The 22,781-nt window shown below is 39.8% G+C and overlaps 1 protein-coding gene across 1 annotated transcript in view; it reads right to left on the bottom strand.

The window, feature by feature from the left end:
* ARHGAP10 (Rho GTPase activating protein 10) overlaps window positions 1–22,781 on the bottom strand; it is a 122,838-nt gene that overhangs the window by 8,564 nt on the left and 91,493 nt on the right. Inside the window, exons 20-21 of the mRNA XM_026042645.1 lie at window positions 12,615–12,777; window positions 1,327–1,455 (exon numbers count right to left, since the gene is read on the bottom strand). Of these exons, the coding sequence (XP_025898430.1) occupies window positions 1,327–1,455; window positions 12,615–12,777 (292 nt within the window). The remainder of the gene's footprint in view (window positions 1–1,326; window positions 1,456–12,614; window positions 12,778–22,781) is intronic.

The following is a 22,781-nucleotide window of genomic DNA, read 5'->3' on the forward strand; positions in this document are numbered from 1 at the left end:
ATTATAGGCTTCTAATTAATACACACGAACAAAAAGATGAAGCTTCACAGTGACTGTTGGCATTTCCAAGTATCATATTCCCAAACGTTATGTACACATGATTTTACAATAAACTTTACTTTCAACTACAGTTAATATATTGCCAATTTGCTAATCAGCATTGAAATCAGACAAAGCCTACTACACTTGATTTACAGACTCATATTTTGCAAAATATTTCTTCATGAATCTTTTAATTGAGGTTTCCACTATCACTTTTGAGAATTCCCTTTTGAATTAGTCTTATATTTGTTTATAATACAACATCACTGAAGCTCTGAAGATGATATGTTGTCCCAAACACGGCAAGGTTTATAAAACTTTGGGTAGTCTCTTAGAAGTTTGCTTAAGATGCGCAGTAATAAACTATAAATGTGAATTTGTCCGAAGTACTCACCTCTTCAAGTACCATAAGCAGAAATCTCAGAATATATAAATTTTGGCACATCCTATTTAATTGTGTCTTTACAAAATGACAGTCTGCTGCTGTCCTATGATGCTGTGTTTAGACAAAGCTCCCACAGCATTAATTTGTCTTTTGTTGAGTCTTGGCAACAAGAACTATACATGAAATACTGGGAAAGATTTTCCCTGCCCCAAGGACCTTACAGTCAAACAGACAATGTAGTTCTAGTACAGAGTGTGACTGGTAACAAGAAATGGAATTTTGTTATTAAGTGTAGGGAAGGATTTATAAATATATGCAACAATTTGATTTTGCAAAGTAAATATTATGTAAGCTATGGGAAAAAGCTAAGATAGTGAAGATCTCCAAAGGAAAAAAAAGTGAAGACACTTCAAAAGGCAGAACAAAACATGGAGCGAAGCAGGAAAAGCAGAACAGAAGAAAAGCAGGCTGAAAAAGTGAAAGAAAATAATGAAATCACAGATAGAGGTAAAGTCACAGGAAAGTCTTTCAGAGGCAAAAGGCTAGGATGTGGAACTTGAATTTGCAAGGGATGACTAAGGAAAAGAAACTGGTTTAAAAGTCACTATATGCAATATAACTATATGCAACTAATGAAAACCACTACAGCCAAATCAAAGTCTGCATTGCTTGTACCAACCAACTAGTCACTGACTCAATCTGGGTGCCTTCTAAGATGCTAATGAAATAAAAAGTTAATCCTGTTATTTTGCAGCCATAGAAATTGCGAAGAGGTTGCATTTCTGGAGTTGAGATAATAATATACACATTATAGAAGGCATAAATTAGCTACTAAGAAACTCAAGGGAAAAAAAAAAAAAAGGAGTCAAATAAAGCAGCAGCAAAAGTGCTTATCATACCTTTCCACTGCTCTGTCATTCGCTGTGGCAGGGTTAGGCAAGGAGAAAGAAGGTGCAGTATTTGCAGCAGCTGCGCTGGGAGAGGGAGTATTCATCCATGAGACCATCGATGAGCGGCTTTGACCAGGGCTAAGGGGAAATATTTTCAAGACAGAGTTAGCAGGGTAAATAAACTTCCATTTCATACCCAAATGTGCAAATGTTTGTAAGTGGTTAGATCCTTAAACTAAGGAGCAAATGCATCGTTGAGCTGATTTTCCAGACATGGCCATCCTATGTTTCTGTATTTCTTTCTTGTGAGTGTTTCTCCTACACGCCTTACATCCTAGGCTGAGACTACTTACCTGAAATGTATGACACAACTATAAAAAGGCAAAATTCCACATTCCTTATCTAATAAAGACAGATACAATGAAATTGCACCTCGCAGGCTATTATTTGAGCTGCCACTTTGCTTTTACAAGTTCTGACGAATCTATTTAAAAGTCTTTTTGGTGCCATACTAAGGCATGCAAGACAGGAAGACTTCAAAAGAGGCTGAAGCTGTTCCTACACGGGGAGCACAACACCAGTTCTGGAGCGAGACCTGATTCACATATCATGTAGCTATTGCCTCAGTGGTCGCCCTCATGAACACACCAGTTAAATGCAGATTAAATTCATGTGTGAACATGGAGCTGCTAAATGGGAAGAATATATAGCAGCCAGAGGCAAACCTTTTATCAATTATTGAGAAACGTACACAAAGTCATTACCAACACCAGCAATATTCCTAATTCTACACCTTAAAGAATTAAAATGTCCCAACACTTGAAGGCTTTCACTGCACAGGCGAAACAGCAAAACATTCAAACATTTAAGGTCAACCCATGTCGGAATAAAGGAGCTGAACCTCGAGCAGTTACCAAGCAGAAACAGAATTAAAACTCTTCACACATGAATCACCAGTCTGAAGTATTAATTTTCCACCAAGACATTTATCAAGCTGACTTATTCCAAGACTGGGCTGTAGAAATCTGCAAAGTACCACCAAAACCTAGAAATATATATAGCTGAATTTCATCTTGCCTTGTACTGGGATGTTTAATTTTTTTTTTTTTTTTTTTTTTTTTTTTTAAGGAAAGAATTCTTATTGTTTGTTCCTATCACGTAGTTTAAATATAAATACAACATTTCCAAACTAATTTTGCTGGCCAGTGTATCTTATACTCATTTTAGCCATTACATAGTTCTGGAGACATTTATTTTGACTTTTAATTTTTAAATTTAGTACATAATAAAACGGTGAATGGTGCATTCCTTTTTTAACAAGATAATATTTTTACTTTGGATTTGTGTCAGGCTGCGTTTGGATGAAAACTGGAATTCAAAATGTAGAAAAACAGCATTTTAAAGTCAATTCCACTAATAAAATGAAACTTAAATGTGCTGGAATCATAACTAAATGGATTTATCAAAACATGCTCTGCTTTTAAAACTATCAGATTTACCAAATAAAGGAAAAAGAGTCATATGTGACAAATTGAATGAAAAGCAGTTTGTGCTGAGTAGAAACATATTTCAGTGCTTAACTTCGGGCGGTGGACATCTGGTCTGCTTAGCCAGTTTAGACTCTTTCACTACAAAATTATTTACATTTTCTAATACAAAGACCTATTTTTTGTTGTTTTTCTGTGTTTTGGGGTCTTTGCTTTTACTTGAAATTATCCTTTTCCTCTCATATTTAAAAAGATTTCCTTAAGTGAGATAAAATCTTCAGATGAAAGTTGACTTCACTGGGAGAAGAAACACAAAACAAAACAAAATCCCAAAAGGTGAATACCAGCTTGCTCTCTATCCTAAGTCCCGAGGAATACTGAGGATAAAGAAGTTGTAGTCACATATATAATGCTTGACTGGAGTATGTCTCCCTCATTCTGCACATATTGTGTATGTGCCTAATTTTAATTCAATAAATTAATTCAATAAATTAAGCAATCTTCTTAAGACTTAAAAAAACAGAAACAAAAACACAGAATTAAAAAATGCATCCTTCTTATATTGATCAAACTACTATGCTCAAAACAGTCCTGATATTTAAAGAGATAAATTTCCCTTGTGCTTTTATTTATTTATTTATTTTTATCAACCTCAACATTAAGATTGGTGCCAGACTGTTTCTAAAACCTGTAAAAAATACAGAAAATGGAAAAAAAATATTCTGAATGTGATGCCAAAAGAATATTAAAATGCAGCTAACTCAAATCAATCATGGTTCAAGAATATTCTCCTACCAAATGTCTTCTCTAGCGTATAGCTCAGATTTGGGATTTTTTGGCTTTCAACAAATAAATACTTAAAAGTTTCATGGATTAAATATTCCACTAAAACATGCACTACATTAGTCATTGCACCTTATGTGATCAGCTCTACAACAACAAACACCGCATGTCTGTGGGGCACAGAATTACTGTTGTCAAAACACCGCTCGGAACAGGAGCAAGAGGCCCTCTGCGCCAGCACAGCCGCCTTTCCCAAGGACACTCCGAATGCAACAGGACGTTTCACTTCCAGACTTGGAAGAGGGGAAAAAAAGGGGAGGGAAGGTGGGCAGATAAAGGACTGGTGCATGAAACACAATATCCAGATCTATATCATGGCATGCTTATTTCTCATGCTACCAACTCCACAATCACCTAGTAAGAGCGCACCAACCTTTATCAGGCAGCATTATATAAAACTATGTAAAAATTGGCAAATTCTCTAAGAATTTTGAGCGACTCCCAGAGCTCTGGTGGAAAATCTCTTCTGAACTGCAGGTACATGGAGCTCTGGGCTCATCGCCTGCCTTCCCTAAGCACCTTTCCGCCGGTGCAGTAGCTCTGCTGCCCGCTCCTGACTTTGCTGTCACTTTTGGCTTGCAGTTAGAGATTCAAAGATTGTGGTCAAAGAGACAGGAGAGAGAGAGAGAGAGAGACAGGAGAGAGAGAGACAGGGGGGAGAGAGAGAGAGAGAGAGAGAGAGAGAGAGAGAGAGAGAGAGAGAGAGAGAGAGAAGTCAACAGCAATAGTTCCACCATGTTAAGGTAAAAAGTGTTTAACAGGTTTAAATACTAAGCACCTTCTCAAATTTATTTATTGTATTTGGCTATCTCAGGAACTGCTTAACTTTATTATTAAAACAGAAGATTTTACTCAATAGGGAAAGCAGTTGCAGTGTTGTGGTAGGCAAGCAACATGATGTAGGACTTTCAGTTTTCACTCTTCAAAAGATTGTTGTGATAGCCAAGTTACCTTGCTACAAAGGTTCACAAGTTTTGTTTACGAAGAGGATGATAAATTAGAAAGTTCTGTATGTCTTATCACAGAGCATCGTGACTTACAGAAGGTATGCTGAAGAAATGCAGTTCTCCTAAGGGCTAAAATGAAGGCAATGTATTTCCTGTGGGGAGGAAAATAAAATAAAGTGCCTGACACAGCCACTTCTCTTTGGGAAGAAATGCTATTGTCTGGTAGTGAATGTTGGGAGATGGGAGGAAAGGGAAGAGCCTGACTGAAAATAAGCTAGAGATTTTGTACTGATATTCAGAAACAAACTCCTGGAAACAAGATTTTATTGGATGTTTATCTGGCTGGTTCCTAAGGTAACACAGCTAAAGAGCAGCCTCTTATCTTGAGAGAAAGCAAGAGACTCTGTGAAAAGAATCTACGCTGCAACTCTTAAGAGAAAAGGGTTGTTTCAGAGGAGGGTTTGGCAGCCCCAGCGCTGTCATATCACAATGTCTGATTGACACAAGCTCAATGGAAGTGTTCTTAAAAGGTTTAATTATAAGACAGCATAATATAGCAAAAGGTATTGGGTATTTGTGATTCAATCTGCAATCCAGCACTCCAGCAGACAACAGTCTCTGTGCATGCTATAACCTGTGGGCCTTGGTGAGGGGTGGGGAGCAGAAAAACACACACAAAAATCTAGATGTCACCACTGCCGCTAAGTGGGGGACAAGACTAAAGGGCAGAACTTCCTGACCCACAGCCCTTCTGAAAAGGGCCCCCACCCAAAATACTTCAAGCACAGAATGTGCACAAAGTGCGCTTGAATCTCATTTGTATGAAACACTGGGACAGAGGGTTTGTTAAACTTAGCTAGCAAAGCTTCAGCAAAGCAGCTTGCGTACCAGTGCGATGATCTTGCGGGCCAGTCTGACCACTTATCATTTTATCATATTCAGACCACTGCAAGAAACTACAGAAAGAACCTATTCCAGTTTCAGGCAGACTATACATGTAGTCCACAGACGCAACAGATTACAGATATAACTAGGCTGAATTATTCAGCAGACAGACAAAATGAGCAACCATCTCCAAGGTGTTTGCTGTGGCCAGGACATCACCATTGGTGACCTCCCCCACCATCCGATGCAGCATCAGCTAGCTCACTGAGAGCTGGAATATCCTGAGATTTTATGAACTATGATTAGCTCCCTCACAACCAGGTCACGGGCACCCAGAAGGTGGTGCAGCACAGCTCTGCATCCTTCCAAAAGGCTTTGCTGGAATTAGAGAAGAAAGAACCATATCTATAATGTAGCATGTCTAAACCATCAAGCTATACATAGGAACATCTTAGTGTTTGGAGACTCAGTAAAGAAGAGCTACAAGGGAGTTGACTCCTTAAAAGTCACTTACGTTGGTACTTCTCTTTTTCTTCTAGGCTTTGGGTACTTTCATTATCTGGACTGGTGGGTCTGTATCATACATGTCGCTATGCTCCTACTATGCTTCTGTTGTGGGATCCAGTATGAAAATTGTAAATACTACCATCTTGAGCCTCCAGATCTATCTGCTTTAGTAAGTCATGTGCCCCCTCTCACACGTTTTTCCACTCTCAGTGTAGAGGCTTAAGGGGCAGGATACACTCCATTTCCTCCAGTTGTAAAATTCAGAAGCCTTGGAGAAGGAAAGGGGAGGAGGTGAGGTGGTACACACAAGGGTATCATCATCTTATCCTGCGGCATGACTCCATCCAGAACAACCATCGGACATCTTCAAGTTGTGGTGTACGAGTCCAGCTCGTCAGCAGCCCCAAAGACCCCACAAGTCCAGAACCCAAAGATGAGCTGAGAACAAGACATGGGTTTCACAGTCAGAATGAAGAGGAGAGACAGTGCAGATTCTGCAGGGACTTGCCAGCCAAAAGGAAGAATGTGACCCAATTCCGAATACCCAGTACCGGGAGGGGTAACCCCCTGGGGAAAGCACTCACTAAGCTCTGCAGATAAGCTCTGGCCATAGGGCATTATACTGTAAGCAGAAAAGCTCTCATGACAAGGGACCAGTTAAGTAACAAATCTTTCCTTATCAGAAAATGATCTTCAAAAAGATTAATTATAACAAATACTGAGCCTAGGGAATACAAAGTGTTCAGCTTCTTCAGTTCATTCTGAGGGCAAGTGAAAACAGACATAAGACAGACTACAGCGTTTTATGACATGACTTGTATTCCACCTTTTGAATAATCAGTCATCTGGACAAGAGTAACCCCTGCTATTCCAGCAGAGGCGAGCTGCCCCTGCAACCAGGACTCTGGGAAGGACTGCTTACAGACCGCCTCATATTGACAACTGTTCTGGCCCACCATCCTGATGACTGAAGGTGAAACTAGTTAGTCCCTGCTCAGAAATACCAGAATTAGTGTAGTGATCTTGGGCATGTGAATTAAGACAAGTCAATATTCTCAACTTCATTATTAATTATTGTCTTCCTTCCCTCTTCCTATTTAATAGGAAGTGGCAGCCTTACACTCCTTTCTGCTATGACTAGAGGAAGCAAACTCTGCAGTTGCAGGGCCGACAGGGCAGCTACCTCATGACAAAGCAGCAGCAGCTTCATGACGTGAGCAGAGAGACAAGTACAACATTGCACATGGAAGCAAGAAAGTCTAATGCCCAACCTAGACAAAAAAAGGTAATATCTTAGTCAACACAGTGAATCTATAAGTAAATTACATCACATCATGCCTGATATTCCATCTTTTGCATTATCTTTCCACATTAATGAAAATATTTCTCTCTCCTTTTATAGACTCTAACTTACACTATTTACTTATTCAGCTTTATTTATTAGATACATCCACATACATACACATATATCTAGTTTAGATATCACTATATGTATATATTGTTTGCATGTGTAAAGTGGTAATATATTGATTGAAACTCAAATTATCTATCATTGGCTTCCAACTGCATGTAAGAGTGACGACTGACTATTCTTCCACAGCACCAAGAGCTGTGTATCAGCCCTACCAAGATGAACACCATTATCACAACACTTTGGGGACTGTTTAGAAAAGTTAGTCAACTTCATACTATCTGAAAACCTGAATTCCTCTTGGAAACTATGTATTTTGAGTGCCTAGAATTTGGGCGGGGAGGGAGAGTGGGTGTTACAGCACAATAATCAAATTCCATCTCACTGCCAACCAGGAGGGCAGAAGGTAGTGTCAAAGCCACATCCTTCACCAAAGAGCTGTCAGGCCTTTTACAAAAATAAATAAGTAAATAAATAAAGTGGCAGATTTATTTATTTATTTTTCAGACAAATGCAACAGAAAAAGTCAGAGACCTGGGTAGGACTAGGACATTTAATCAGAGGATTAATTTCACTGCATTAGCTGTGTCACACCAGCACCCTGTGCAGACCCATCTCTGCTGTGATGTGGCACTATAAGGTGCTTCTCTTAAAAAAATTACATAGCTGTCTGTGTGGTTCACCGACAACTTCAACAAAGAGAACTAACCAAGCTGCTGGATAATCTTCACCAATAACATGTTAGAAATAAAGAACCAAATATCACCACCCCACAATGCAAATGCAGCCACATGCATTACTTGGAGAAGTGAGAAAGAGCAGCAGCAGCCAAGGACGAGCCTGAAGCGAACACTGCTGAGCCCTCACGACAGCCCTCACAGCTCACACTGCATTAAGTGTCTACACAAACTTCAGGCCTCCTCTGCTTTTAAAGCAGGCATGACACTACAAAGCACATAGCACGAGCAACTGGTCTATCGTATCTAACATGCTGTAAACTGGCACTTGGGCTTACTGAGCATTTCATTTCCTTTGTAACTTCTGACCTTTTATTCTTGCTATGCCTTGTTGTCTTCCATCTCTTTTTTGCCCCAGTGATATTTGGCAATAAATTCCCATTCTCTCTTACTGTTATTATTATGGGCTACTTGCCACAATATATCTGTATTTTTGTCCTCCTCTTCCCACTGCTCTTGGCCTGACGGCTCATTTTCTGTATGCTAACTCCTTTTATTTCCTGGATTTCCACCATGGAAATCATCCACCATTTTTCTGTACTCACCCTTCTTCCTCCCTACATTATGTCTTCCCTTCATCTGCTGTCAGCAGATTCCTGATGCTTCTGGTGACACTTGTCTATGGCTTTCTATGACTTACCAACCCTGTCAACTGACTTCCCGCCAGCTGTCGGTTGCCACAGCATCGGCAGGAAGCGGCAACCTGCAACAGCTTCCAAAAAAGAAATAGGAAAAACATGGATAAGAAAGAAAAAGAGTGCAAGAAAAAACAAATTCTTTGGCCAAGAGAGATCAGTGATAGCCCTTCTGCAGATTTGCTAGGGTCTAAAGAAACTCTGAAGGAAAGAATGAGGACAATTGTGGAGACAATTTCTCAGATCATTTACAGCTGTAGAGTAGATCAGAGTTTTGGGGGAAGGCAATAGTTAAGGATAGGAGATGGTCAGAGGTTTGTTTGTCTTCTCTGTTGCTTGTTTGTTTACACCCAAGTCGGGATTATGTCACAGGCAACTCATAAGCCATATATACACCATATGGAGGGAATGAAATGCTTTATGACATGACTTAGTTGTAAATCCAAGGCACAATCTGACAAATATCAGTGTGTTTTTATTTTCTGCTTTACAAATTTTTGATATTGGCAGATTCCTGAAACAGGTAATGCCGCTTATTTTCCAGACAGAAAATGTGATTTACCACTTCTGCGCTGTTCAGAGTTTGGAACCTATGTCTACACAGACTACCCTGTAACTTAATGATTGAAAGAAAAGGAAAAAAAATCCATCGCAGAGTTTAGGTAAAAATAAAATGTATTTATATTTAGTATTTAGCTTCAGATGGAAGTATGAAGCTAAATATATCCTCAGGAAAAGGAAGGGTTTAAAGAGTTTAGGGTGCAGTGTAGAATACCAGAACAGCAAATTTGTGAGTTCAGAGACAATCATCCCTGAAACAACCATCTCAGAAATAACCATCCCTGCCATGGGGGCAGTAGCAGTCTACTAACACTCAACCTTCCACACCCTCCTGCGTCCTACCCTCCTGTGTTGTAGATGACAACACAGGGTGTATGTCTGATTCAAACAGGGCTTTCAGATAAATCCCAGCATCAGGCAGACGCACACTTGCAGACATGAGAACCAACAGCTTAGTGGGGCTTCAGCACGGCACATAGGTGACACATGGTCTTTCGGCTACACCGTATGCACCGTACATACATCTTCAACCACTGACACCACAAGTGAGCAATCAGGGTTTGCAAGGCACTTCAGGCCTGTGCTAGAGAACTTGCTCTCCAGGCTTCTTTCACCACGTTGTCCATGCAGTCCCCTCCTTCTAGTGGCAGCCTGCACGTGAGGAAGTATTCGTCTTTGCTTGGTGTTCCACACCAGGAGCTGCAGCTCCTTTTGGTTTGACAGGTGGGACAAGTAAAAGGTATTTGTCACAAAAAATTCCACCAGGAAACACCATGCTAACAACAGTTGCCATTCAAAAAAACCCAAACAAACAAAAAACAAAAACCACCTCCACCTTCTTGAAGGACAACACCACAGAAGTTATTCTTGTATTCCTGCTAGTCTGTCACATGTTTTTTGCTTAAAGCAAATTACTTTCATAAACCAACTGACATATCTGGACCCTCCAATGCCATGCCATCCTTCCTGCCACCCCCAGGAAACAAGGCAAGCTGCTCTTCTACCGTAAAGAAGTCGCCATCGCCTTGCTGACCACATAACTCCATGGCTGATCTCTTGCAAACACCACCCATGTGTTACACAGATCAGCAGAAACCTGAGAACCCAAATTCTCTGGTATTTCTATCTCCCCTGGGCTTAGTATGGTGTTTATGGTAGCTCAATGAAAACCTGTAATTTCATTTCACAGAGAACATTGAGACTTCAAGATCTACTTTTGCTCCAGTTTGGCACAAAATGAAAAACATTACGAAATACTGCATGAACAGAAATTACTCTTCTCCACCCAATTCTGGGACAGTCCAATTTGTGAGAGTAGCCTAAGACCAAAGCAGAGTCCAACAGCCAGTGTGACATTTCCTGTAGCTGTGAGAGCTACCACAGCTACCTGGTGACCAGGGAGCTGCCAGAGCAGCCCATGATGTGCAACAACTGCAGAACTCCACCAAGCACATTCTCCAGCACTGACATTACCTCTGCCGCTAATAGCTGGGACTGGTTTGTTTGTCAAGGCTCTCTGAATCACGAGAATTAAAATAGGAAAAGAAACCAAATTTGGGATGAAAAAGTGGAGAGAAAAAAAATGCACCATTGGTACTATACACCATTCACAGGATATTCTGTCAAGGTCCAGGTTTATTACCAAGGTAGCTCTGAAGCAAACTTCTCAGGCTGGGTGAATGGAAGAAAGAAAATGCTTTTGACAAATAACCTAGATGCTCATACCAATGCACTTGTTGATTCTGTTTTTTTGCAAACAGAACTGTTTAAATACAGTTTCCAACTAGGCAGAAAACCTCAGGCCATCAAACAGAGTTTCCAAAACAGCAACACAGTATAATTTTCCATGAAAAAAAAAACAAATACAAAAATACCATGTTGCTCCAAACACCTGAAGTTCTTGATTGCTCTGGCTAAGACCAACACGTCCCTCTTCATTCCGTGAACTGACATTATCAATGTCCTGCTAACCATATGTTCCCTAATTGGCGATGTCTGCTTTTATAATTAGTCCACTCTCAGTGCTTTTCCACACATGTGCCTCTTCTGCGTGTGTGTCAACTGCAGCTTCTTGTTAATCCTGCCCCTACTAGTGGGCATCCACCTCTGCCTGATGGAAACTGCTCAGGAATAAGAATAATAGTGCACAGAAAGATAAAGAAAGACTAATTTTAGCTGTCTATTGAAATAGCTACATAAATGGAAAATATCTAATAGTCTAGAATTCTTTCAATACATAGGAGTAAAATATTCCTATGGTTGGAAAGTACTTTAATTAGTACTTAATTACTTGTGCATGTACGTATAAATATAAGCTTATTTTATGGCTATCTATATATTTTCACTTATTACATAGATCTACAGTTATATTTTACATAGCTGCTGCATCAAGAAAACAGACTTTTCAAAATGCCATTATGGAAAATATTGTAACAAATCCTTTCTGCAGACTTGCTCCTTCCATCTTCTTGACACTAGATACTGGAAAACTTTGTCTTGATATGTTAGTCTGTATGAACAGTAAACCAGAGAATTCGATTTGAGCTCAGTTTTTGATTCAAAGAAAAAAGTACATATGCTCAGCTCTTGCTGTATCAGCTTTGACCACATATTACAGAGATTATATAATAATATACTATATAGATTAAGCTTGTAATTTTAGTTTTTGCCAAACTGCAGTCATTGTCAATAACTGAACACTTACAAAGTCTACTAAAAGTGACATATTGCACTTTAATTGGCAAGTAGGCATTTAATATGTTAATAATAACATAGATTAACAACTATAATAATCTTGGATAACCACATCTAGTTCACATTCGTCCAAGTATTTATCCAAAACCAAAATTTGGAGCCGAGATTTTAATGGCCTTCCATATACTTGAGGTATTATGCTGTGGTGTGTCTGTCAAGCTGATAAATGGACACTGTAGCTTAACACTGTCTTGAAAATAAAACTAGGGTAATGTATTATACAGAAAATAACGAGCATAATCATTGCCTAAATAAAATCATTTAAAAATTTATAACTATTTGCAGTAAAATGCAATGGATTTCTACAGGAAAAAAATAACATTTTTCCCCCTACAAACCCAGCCACATTCAAGCAGTCTCTAAGCTGCATACAATATGTAAGCCCAGAACATTTTGTAGGAGAAGAAAACGAGCACAATTATATTCAGTTTAAAAAGACACTCACTGCCACCAAACTCAGAGGGCGATTGTACTGCACACGCACAATCACACGGGTGTGAAACCACCATCTAATACCCAGTGTTACTCACTGATTTGCTGACCAGTCTGCAAGATCTCCGCTGTCCATAATAAGGTGATTTTTCTCCAGGAGGCCAGGAGGACTGCTGGAAAATGCTGGCGTAGGAGACTGGGAAGAAAGAGAATCCATGCTGCCCGTCGGAGTGTCCTCTTTAGGAAGGCTTTGACTGTCAGCTAGAAAAAATAGCCTGGGTCAGAAAGACACTATAACAGTCTTCTTATGAGCTAAAGGATCTACTTTGGTAACCATGTCCGGAAATACATCCAAGGAGAAATATTACTGTCCCATCCTCACTAGGTATTTTGGAGGACATTCAATCCCTCCCCCATTGCTTCCCTGCAAGGTGCTATAGCAGTTCCCCCCATCATTATCACCACGGTGCCTGCATGAAACAACAAATTCCCAGCCCATTCCCAGTTTGATATGTGCTTTGCAGGGACAAAATGCCCTATTTCAGGGGGTTGCTTTTAGATAAATACATCGTTTCAGGCAACAAAATAGTTTAGGCCATATGTGTAAGCTGTTTGCCTCTCTTCAAAAACACAATCTCTAAAAATAATTTAATACAGCTCCAAGAAACGGCTGCTCTCAAAGAATCATAAGCACAATTCTATCAAATGTGAAACTCTGAAATACAGAGAAGTCAGAATAAGAGGGAGATCTGTAAAAACAGGCCATTGAACAACACGTGATAGCCAAGAGTGTTCCTTTTATTGCACCTCTTTGAGGTGGTTACTTTTACTTGAACTCACTGTATGCTGGTCTGCTACTTGTTTATATGGGCTGCTCTTACATTATCACCCAAGTGGCAACACGTTCAGAAGTGATTGCTTAAGAAAACCTTAAAGGATCACCATTCCCATCTCATGAACTGTAGAAAAGAAGGTTACAGATACGTCACAGCACCCGCTGCAAGCCATGCTGACACATACAGCTGAACAGCACATTCCTTACTGTAAAGTTAACCTTCATCACAAAGTTAACCTTCCCCTTCAAAACTCTTATTTAAACAGCACTACATTGTATAAATTCTAAAGGAGGTGTATAAGATGAGGAAAATTACATACATTCAAATGTCCATCATAATGGAGTCCATAGTCTTATATGGGGCTCATTTCTGTTTTCACAATATTAACATTTAATAAGAATGTATCACTTAAAGCCAACCCTTTTAAGCCTTCCTGCTTCTATTAAGCATTTCCTCCTCTATTGTACTTGCCCCAGCATTTGTCTGCCTGGCCCCCAGGACTGCTAAATAACACCACACAAGTTTCTCTAGAGCAGTTGTGGATGCTGCTGACCTCACAGTTTCCATAAAAACAAAACAAAAAATATCAGCTCCTTCAGGAACAGAGAAAAAATATGAACATCTAAATCCTACCATGTCTTCATAGTCATTCAATCAAAGGCCTATAATGCTAGTTTGAAAATCCACCTCTTCTATACATGGTCCCTTACAGAAGGAAGACTTATATAATATTATTTTCAAGTTCTACACAAATCAGAGTCCTTGCAGAGAACAGCCAAGTCTAATTCTGCTTCAGCAACCACAGCAGCGCTGCTGCAGTGTCTCCTTTCTTTTTTCAAACAAATTAAAAAAAAGACAACAGCAGAAGGGGGACAATGAAAGGCCACACTCAGTGGACGACACCTGCAACTTCATTGCTCCCTCAGCCAGTTCAGTTCCTTCTGCTGGAAGGCAGGAGCTAACAGGGCCGCCCCCGGCTTCCCAGCATCTCCTCCTCATCCCTTCCAGTGACTCCGAGAGCAGCTTCCCTAGAGAGTAAGCTGACATACAGCTAGAACCACTCAAACGATAGAGGTGATCGTCTGAAAATTTCTCCCTAAAGCACCTTCTAATTTAAGGCTCTAAATTAGCCTGTAGTAACAAAGCACGATAAGCTCTGAGGAGGAGACTGTTAACCTCTGAAAAATGAGCCATCCGCGTTGCAGCCTGATCCCGCTCCCTACCCCAGCTCCGCACAACCTGCCTTCGTGCAGCAGCTCACATTTACATGACATGACATGAGAACTGGAGGAGTGTCAGGTAAAAACTAATTCATTACATCTCATTTGCAGACGTGTGTGTCACAGCGATAAACATCTGAGAGATTAGACAGCAATACTGCAATTTTACTTTATTAAGAAACCGAATTCCTCAAAACTAAGTAGACGGAGTCCTTTTGCCTCAGCCAAGCCTCTTTTCAAAACAGCAGCATGAATGCGACCCAGATGAAACTTTAGACTCCATGGGAGTTCCACTTGTCACTTAACGTTACAAAAACACCAGCAGAAGGGGAATATTAACCCATGCTTTGATATTTATGTGCACAACCAACTCACCACACCTCCCTACAGAAAGCAGCAGCTTCTCCAGCTGCAGTGGCTTCCAGAGCACGTGGAACAAGCAGGGAATACTGAGCACTTCCCTCACCAGGGTTGTGAGGGAAACTCACCACATTACCAGAAAAGAAACTTGCTGTTAAATTTTGCCTCAAAGTTGGTCTGTTCCTTCTTGAGCCACAGTTTTCACTTGGTCAATATTGTGTTGCATGAAAATGAATAATATCTTTATTTGTAGACATAGAGTTAACATATTTAAACAGGAAAATGCCTGCTAAATCCTATGGAAATAGGCGAACGCCTTCTAAAAACTGGTTCAAAGATACCATGCATTTCAGATGTTTTCAATTAGCTGTTCCTGTAAAGCAAAACAATCCCTTTATTCAGAAAAAAACCCTATTTTATATAAATGTAAAAACAGAGAATTAATGACTATCTAGCCTCTTTTTTATGATTAAAAGCAATATATGTACAAACACTATGCCTTCCAGCACAGTTACTGCTTTAATTCCAATAGCACAAAGATCTTATCCCGTGCCTCTGTAATAGAAGTTCTATGGACTTGAGAAACCAAGATTCCTGATACATGTTTTATGACCTGTTATAATCTGCTGCTCTTAAATCCTGGCATCAGTCGGGACTGGCCTTCATCAGCTTTCATCAAGATGCGCACCATAATGATTAGTAGGAAAGATTGAAATAACGAGGCATATTTTTTGACAAAAAATAGATTTCCATTAAAAGTAAACAACAAAAAAGGTGTCCCTCATGTATTATCAGGATAAGTGGAGATCAGCCATCTTAGAACACAAGAAAAAAAGTATGACATTCATTTTACATTCATTTTAACAATACTCACCATCTTTCAAAAAGAAATAAAATCTTACTGATAAGCACATTTTACTTATAGCACATTTTCCAGTGCTATAAGCAGGGGAAAATAGGGGATAACTGGCTTGTTTTTCTCCTGTTCTAAATTACTTTGGAGGCAAAACATTTAGGGCTGGAGGGAGTTGTCACATAATCTCACCTGAACTTCCCTATACTGCAGAGACCATAAAAATGTACACAGTTATCCCTCTATTAAGCCCTGTAACCTGCACTTGATGAATGCCTACTTCGTGTTGGGCAACAGCCTCTCTTCCAAACAGGAATCCAGTCGTTATTTGAAGATGTCAGGACTGGAGAATCAATAGGCTGTTTATTAACATACTCCCTGATCAAAGTATATACCTTCATTTTGACAGCTGTATCTTCCAGGCATGATCCACGTTAAACATCTTCCTAATATTTGCAGTACCTCCCATATGAGGAACTTGCACCATGTGAAAGTATTTAAACAACTCATCTTTCTATCTTCTTTGTAATGTACAAGTTGAACGTTAAAGCTCTCTCTGTAAGGCATTTTGCATTTCTGGTGCACCTCAGTTCTTCCTAAAGAACATACATCAAATCTGAAATCTCTTTTTTTCCTCCCTAAAATCGTGGCCCCACCAGTGCCATGCTCGGAATTAAATTCCACCACTTACTCCTACTCATCAATCCCATTTGTACATCCAAGGACTGCACTTTTTTGCTGCAGCTTTACATTAATAGTTCATGATGAGTTGATTGCCCATTGTGACTAATAGACTTAGCAGAGTCACAGTTTCTAAGGACGCAGCTCTTTCTTTTGTCGTTAGCGGCTGCATTTTTCCTACAAGATCTGTAAAATCATTTCTTAATACAGCCAAGCTTATTTTATTTGAAGGGGTGTAGCTTAGCACATGACCACAACTGCCATGCAATTACCACTGTCATTAATTGCAACTCCTCCTATTTTTGTTTCAAATATAAATATATCCTCAGGGATTTATATTTACCTCCAAAGCAAAGGTAAAAGATGGGAGAGGATGAGACGTAGTTCCAAGCCCCGTTAAACCCATTAAAACCAAGTTTAAACCTCCCGGTCCATGATGCTTCCTGCGCTGACATGTGCTGATCTTCCAGCTAGCTCCTAATCCCTTTAGTGTGTGCTATATTAGCATATGATAGCGGTAACATCTCCATTCTCCCTCAGAGTATCCCAGAGCAGTTATGCTGAAAACATCACAAAATTCTAAACATTAAAAACACATAGCAACTTTTATGTGCCAAATCTATTAACAGAAGAGCTTGAATCTAGTTGACACACAGAATTCATCTTAAAACGATAGCTTCTGTTATTGATATTGCTGTTCTTCACTAGATTAACTAGCCACCATTTAACTATATCACCCACAAAGGCTTCCTAAACATGATTTATTGCATCAGCATTCTTCCATTTTCTTTAAGTTTTTCAGCATGCTACAAGCTGTTTTAAAAGTTAATTTTGCCAGGCCATACAACCCCTTGACCCGACAATTCTTTTAGGACAAGCTAAACAGCTTCACATGATTCAACATTTTCACCTTCCAACAGGTTTACCTGTGAAGATTCCTGCTTGACTTTCCTTTTAACAGCTCTTCACATTTGTACCTTACATCCACTGATAGCTATTCCCCCTGCCCTGCACTCCTTAATGTTACTTCATACAGCCAGTAAAGATCCTAAACTACTGTAGATTAGTCCTAAAGGCTCTGCCATGGCTGGTTTGCTTGGGATGTGTTAAGCACTGTTGGAATTGCATCAGGTTCCTGTGTTTCATTTTACCTCAGATCCCAACGTTGATGGTTAAGGTTTTTACTGCTTTTCTCCTCTGCCTTGCGCTCACCTCCAGCTCTGCCTTACAGGGAGCGCTGCTGTCAGCTCCGTTTCACCCTGAGCGGCCAGGCTGCCACGTTGGACTGACAGCTCCTTTCCAAGGGGAGCTGCAGAAACCTCCTGTTTGACTTGTCTGCTATTTGGATCTCACTGCATTCTTGCACCACAAAACAGGAAAGATATCATTTCTTTTACAGTTCCTGTTTTTTGAGAATATTCTTTGATGGTCTCAGCATTATCTTCTCTTCAAAAATTTCCTCCTTTACATTCATATCCTTGTTTACTAAACAGTACCACAACAGATAAAAGACATGAGGTTTCTCAGCATCAAAGCACTATATGATGGGGTTTTTTTGTCATGAATTCCATTAAGTCTCCAGCCATGAACTCACCTTTTTTTGCTCTGTTTGTGGAAAGCCTCTGAGTACTTGGGGCCTTCAGCTATGCTCAGCTTTCTGCCTGCAGTTGCCAACAAGCTGCTTCTACAATTTATATCCTCATCCTTCATGAACAGGTACAAGGATTCAGTTTTATTCTGTACAGAGTTAAAACTTGTTTTATATTCTCACCACCTTCTGCATATAGACTTTTTAAATTTTTTGACCGTTCAAATCCTTGTAAAGTGGTATCTAAATTACATTTTTGGTTCAGTGCTCAAATCACAACACTCATTCAACCTTCCAGTTTTCAGTGTGCCTTCACACCTTCCCAACATGTACTTGTGCTCTCTCATTATGGACTATACATAATTTAGACCAGCCCTACCTCGAAAATATAACAGCTTAGGTTGATCCTCACCATCAACTGACTGAATCTAGCTGCTGCTACTCAGAATTCATTTTCCAACCCAAATGGTCTTTTTTTGTTATTTTTTATTCATGTCCCCATTTCACATAATGAAAAATCCTTACGAGAAAAGGAAATACTTACATAGACTAAGACACATCATTTAGGTTCTCTTCAACAACTGCACAAATTTACATATTTTCCCCTTTTGTCTGGATAAGCCTCTGAAAGCAAAAGCTCTCAGACCCTCCATATCAAGATACCTGAACTCAGCTCCCACCTAACTGAACACAATATACCTCCCAGTTGCTTTTTTTTTTTTTTTCCTCCTCCTCCTCTCTTTTTTCCAACTGGCTAGTCTATGAATACTTTGTTGCTGGCATGCAAAATTGAAAGAAATCAAAATACTTCAGCAGTGTCAATAATCAGATCCTTAGTCTATTCCAAGAATTCTAAATAAAAAAAAAATGTGTAACAAAAGCTAAGAAAAACAAAGAGCTAACACTGTTAATTACTTGTTTGAGTGACAGTTTTCTTCAAACTTCAGCTTGAGTAAACCAAAGCATTGCATATTTTACTATTAAAAGAAAGTCCAATCTTAAGCACTGACATTGCAACCGATATCTGCAGTTTAAGTGTAGCCAGAAAATGAAAGTGTCCGTTTCTAAAGTAACTAGAGACTAAAACATCCTATTGAGAAATACAGGATGCAAGAACAGAACTACCATACATGCTTAAGTAGTACATGTTCTGCACATGCTACATGTATGTAACTTATTTCACTCTACCGTTGTCATATAGACATAACCACAGACATGAGCTGACAGCAAGAATTATTGAGGAGGGCCCAAATTCCCTATTGTCACCTTTAAGTCTGATAATTTCTGAACCACGACACAGGGAAGCAGCTGCCCTGCTCTGCAGCCACCCATCCTCCCTCATCAGCATCACAGCTGCACCCAGCTCCGAGTTAACAAACATTCATTCCCCATAAAACTAACTTCCCTCCGCAGTACACAAGCGTAGCTGAGGAGAAAGTAGCTTTGCTCTTGTGTTAATATGTAGGGATGTGCTATGTTTTTATTTATACAGAAACCTTGCAGCTTGGGGAAAGAAAAGAAATGGAAACATACTCAGGTCCACGTGCAGATACTCTCCTACTGCTTCATATCTTAAAGGTTTTCTGAATAAATCAAGCCAAGCTCCCTATGTCTAAGTAAATTAAGAAACTGTGTACTTTTTAGTACACTACTGAATCTGATCAGCAGAATTGTTTATTACTCACCTCCAGCCACTATTTAAGCAAATGAGTCTTCAAACTAAAGCTAAGTCACATCAAAACAGGCTAATAATAATCTATTATTTGGTCCAGAAATATCATAGCAAAAAATATCATGTCTAAAATTAAAAAAGAGAGTTATTTCAATTTTCCTGAATAATGAGTGTTTGAAGGTCAAATTTCTGCAAACAGCTAGAAAAATAGCTTTATATTACATTTCATTATCCAAAATCATCCATTATCCTCATTGTGCAGCAAATCCTATACATTACAGTACTGCCTTAGTATGCATTCTTTTCTTGTAGAACACAAGAAAAATGCTATTAGCTCTTACATAAACTTAGACATCGACATAGACTCACATACCCTAAAGCCAATGTAGTTTTCATTCAGAAAATGAACAGCAGACGACCCACATATTCATCAGTTTAATGCTATCTTCCAAAACACATGCAGTAAGAATTACATCTCCATGCCAGCTACTTCCTCAGACAAAATAATTAACACAACTATTAGAGGTGGCTACACTTTTTCTAGGTAAAAGGCTACTTTGATATATTTTTCAATTACGGGCATGTACAAGCATGTGCATCTTACGTACAGTGTAGCTTGCTCGTAGAAAGACTGCTCTTCCAACTACATAATGATTCAGAAATGTTAGAAAAAGAAGGAAGCAGCAATAGACAGAATTTGCCTCAAGACTGGCTGATGCAAGTCAAGAACTGTATCCAGAAGGGTGGGTCTTTACCTGTGGATGTACACATCTCTTTCTCTTCCCCAGCCACAAGTTATTTAGGGGCAAATGAGATTTGGGGGTCACTGCCATACCCTCCTACTCTACAATACTTACTTATTTTTAAAATGCAAAATTCAATTTAAAAAATAGATATTTCCAGACATACACTTAATCTGTAATAGCAAGCAATTACCTAAGGAATGCAATTTCAGGTTCTTTCTAACAATCCAGGAGTAACCTTGTTCAGATTACTCCTTTCTTTTAACAAAACCCCAAAGAGGCACAGATTTGCAGTTAAGTCCCTCATTGAGATAACTGAAACTAAAATGTTTCCAAGAACTGCAATTTTTTCCTCAAGCTGTGGAAAAGCATCTCAAGACAGCCACAGATAAAATTTGAGGAGTATTAGCTTATACCACATAATTAAGTTTTGAAGCACAACAGAAATCAGATATGAGTATGCTGAGGAGTTTCTCTTTTCATTTGTGTATACTGTTATAATAAAAGCAGTATTTAAACTCAAAGACTACTTTTTTTTTTCTTTTAATGGAGCATATCTGGCAGGAAGTCACATGCGACCTCCAGCACATGAATTCCACAGTTGAACATTTCAACAAACAAACTGCAACTACTTCAAGATAGATGGATGGTCTCATAGACTTCTGGTGGCATCAAATGCCTTGGGTTCCTGCAAGTCCTTTAGTTCAGACCTAGTCCTATATAAAAACTCACAGGACAGCCCTGGTCTAACAAATGACAATAAGAACTGAAAAAGTCTCCAAAAAATGTCGTTTGACACTACGACGAGTACAAAAACTTCTCTGATTCAGTAGTGCTTCTTCCATAGCATTAAAAACTCCAAAGTCCATGAAAATATTTTTCCATGCTTCCTTTTCTTTCTCTGCTATGGTGTGTCAGCAATTCTGCAACTCAGCAGCTGGGGATGTCTCTATGAGAGTCATTCCAGTCTGCAAAGGTAGGGTGGCCAAAGCCCCTTCTCCTCCACTGCCAGAATGAGACCACATTGTGCTGCTGTCTTCTGCTTTTTCTTTTTTTTTTTTTTAGTTCTTTTGTTTTTTTAAGCTAACTTCACCTGCAATTCCTTCCCATGATCATTTAAAAGGAGAAATTTCTTTACCACTGATTCCACAGACTGTGGTGGTATTCAGGCAATGACAAAGAGGAATTGCCCCAGAACTGGCTGCCCTGACAGTGTGTACGTGTTGGGTCTCTCATACAAACACTCCTCCAGAGCATTTTCGGCATGCTCACGACACTGGGCTGTGCCTCAGAGGACACCTGAGCCTCTGTCTCTCCTTCTGTGACAGCAGTGACCGAGGCAGGAATGGAGTGGGGAGACTGAAAACAAGCGAAGCAGCCACCAGGGAGGTGTGAGCAGCTGCTTTAAGCGGACATGCAGGTGACACATCTTTGAAGAAGCTCCTATCTCCCAGCTGGAAAATTCAAAAGGCAGTAGTTCAGCAAACAGTTTTGCTACTTCAGTGTCATTCAGTCAATACTTTCCTGCATGCCCAGATTGTCCCACCACTGCCCATGTCTTTGGCACTTCTGGATTAAAATTTCTGCAAGTGCAGCTTGTCTTACATATCTTCTGAATCCATGCACATGGCAGAGGGGAGATTTGGTGCACGGACTGCATGAAACAGTGCTAACAGCAGGGAAGGAAGAGGAAGCTACAGCACTCACCTCATCACCAGGAATTTGCACCCATGTTGCAGAACAATAACCAGCAAACAGAGCAAACTCTCCTGCTCAGTGGGACAAGCACACTTGCCAGCCATCATCTCCACTTGCAGATTTGCACTAGCACAGTCTCTGAGGCTTGTTTGCTTGGGTCTAGTCAAGTAGCCTTAGAATAGACAGCAATTCTAACCATGCTGGTCTCACCGCTATCACTTTTCCACACTAAGCCCATGGCTGCTCCTTCAGTCTCCCTGTTGGTTCAGCAGGTTGTGGGTACCACTAGCAAGGAAGGACGTGACAGTGAAGATTTGCTTCACTTCACACTACCATGTGTAAGTGCAGCTTTCAAAAGAGGAAAGCAGAAGATAACTGGGAAAGAAGAGCAAACAGGACACAGACCTGATGCAGAAGCTAATGGCAGAACAACAATACCTCTCTCTCTCTCTTTTTTTTTTTTTTACACTGACTGAATGGGAAAAACTGACGCACCGTGGAGCAAAACAGGAAGAGCAATAATAATCTCTAACTCTCCTATCAGCTTTTTGGAAAGTTCACTCCTTCCCATGCAAGATTCTTCTCCCCTATCCTTGTCATCTGCAAGAGTAACT

This window comes from Nothoprocta perdicaria, unplaced genomic scaffold, assembly GCF_003342845.1.
Source record: "Nothoprocta perdicaria isolate Ctin4 unplaced genomic scaffold, notPer1 scaffold_31, whole genome shotgun sequence".
In the NCBI taxonomy this organism is placed as follows: domain Eukaryota; kingdom Metazoa; phylum Chordata; class Aves; order Tinamiformes; family Tinamidae; genus Nothoprocta; species Nothoprocta perdicaria.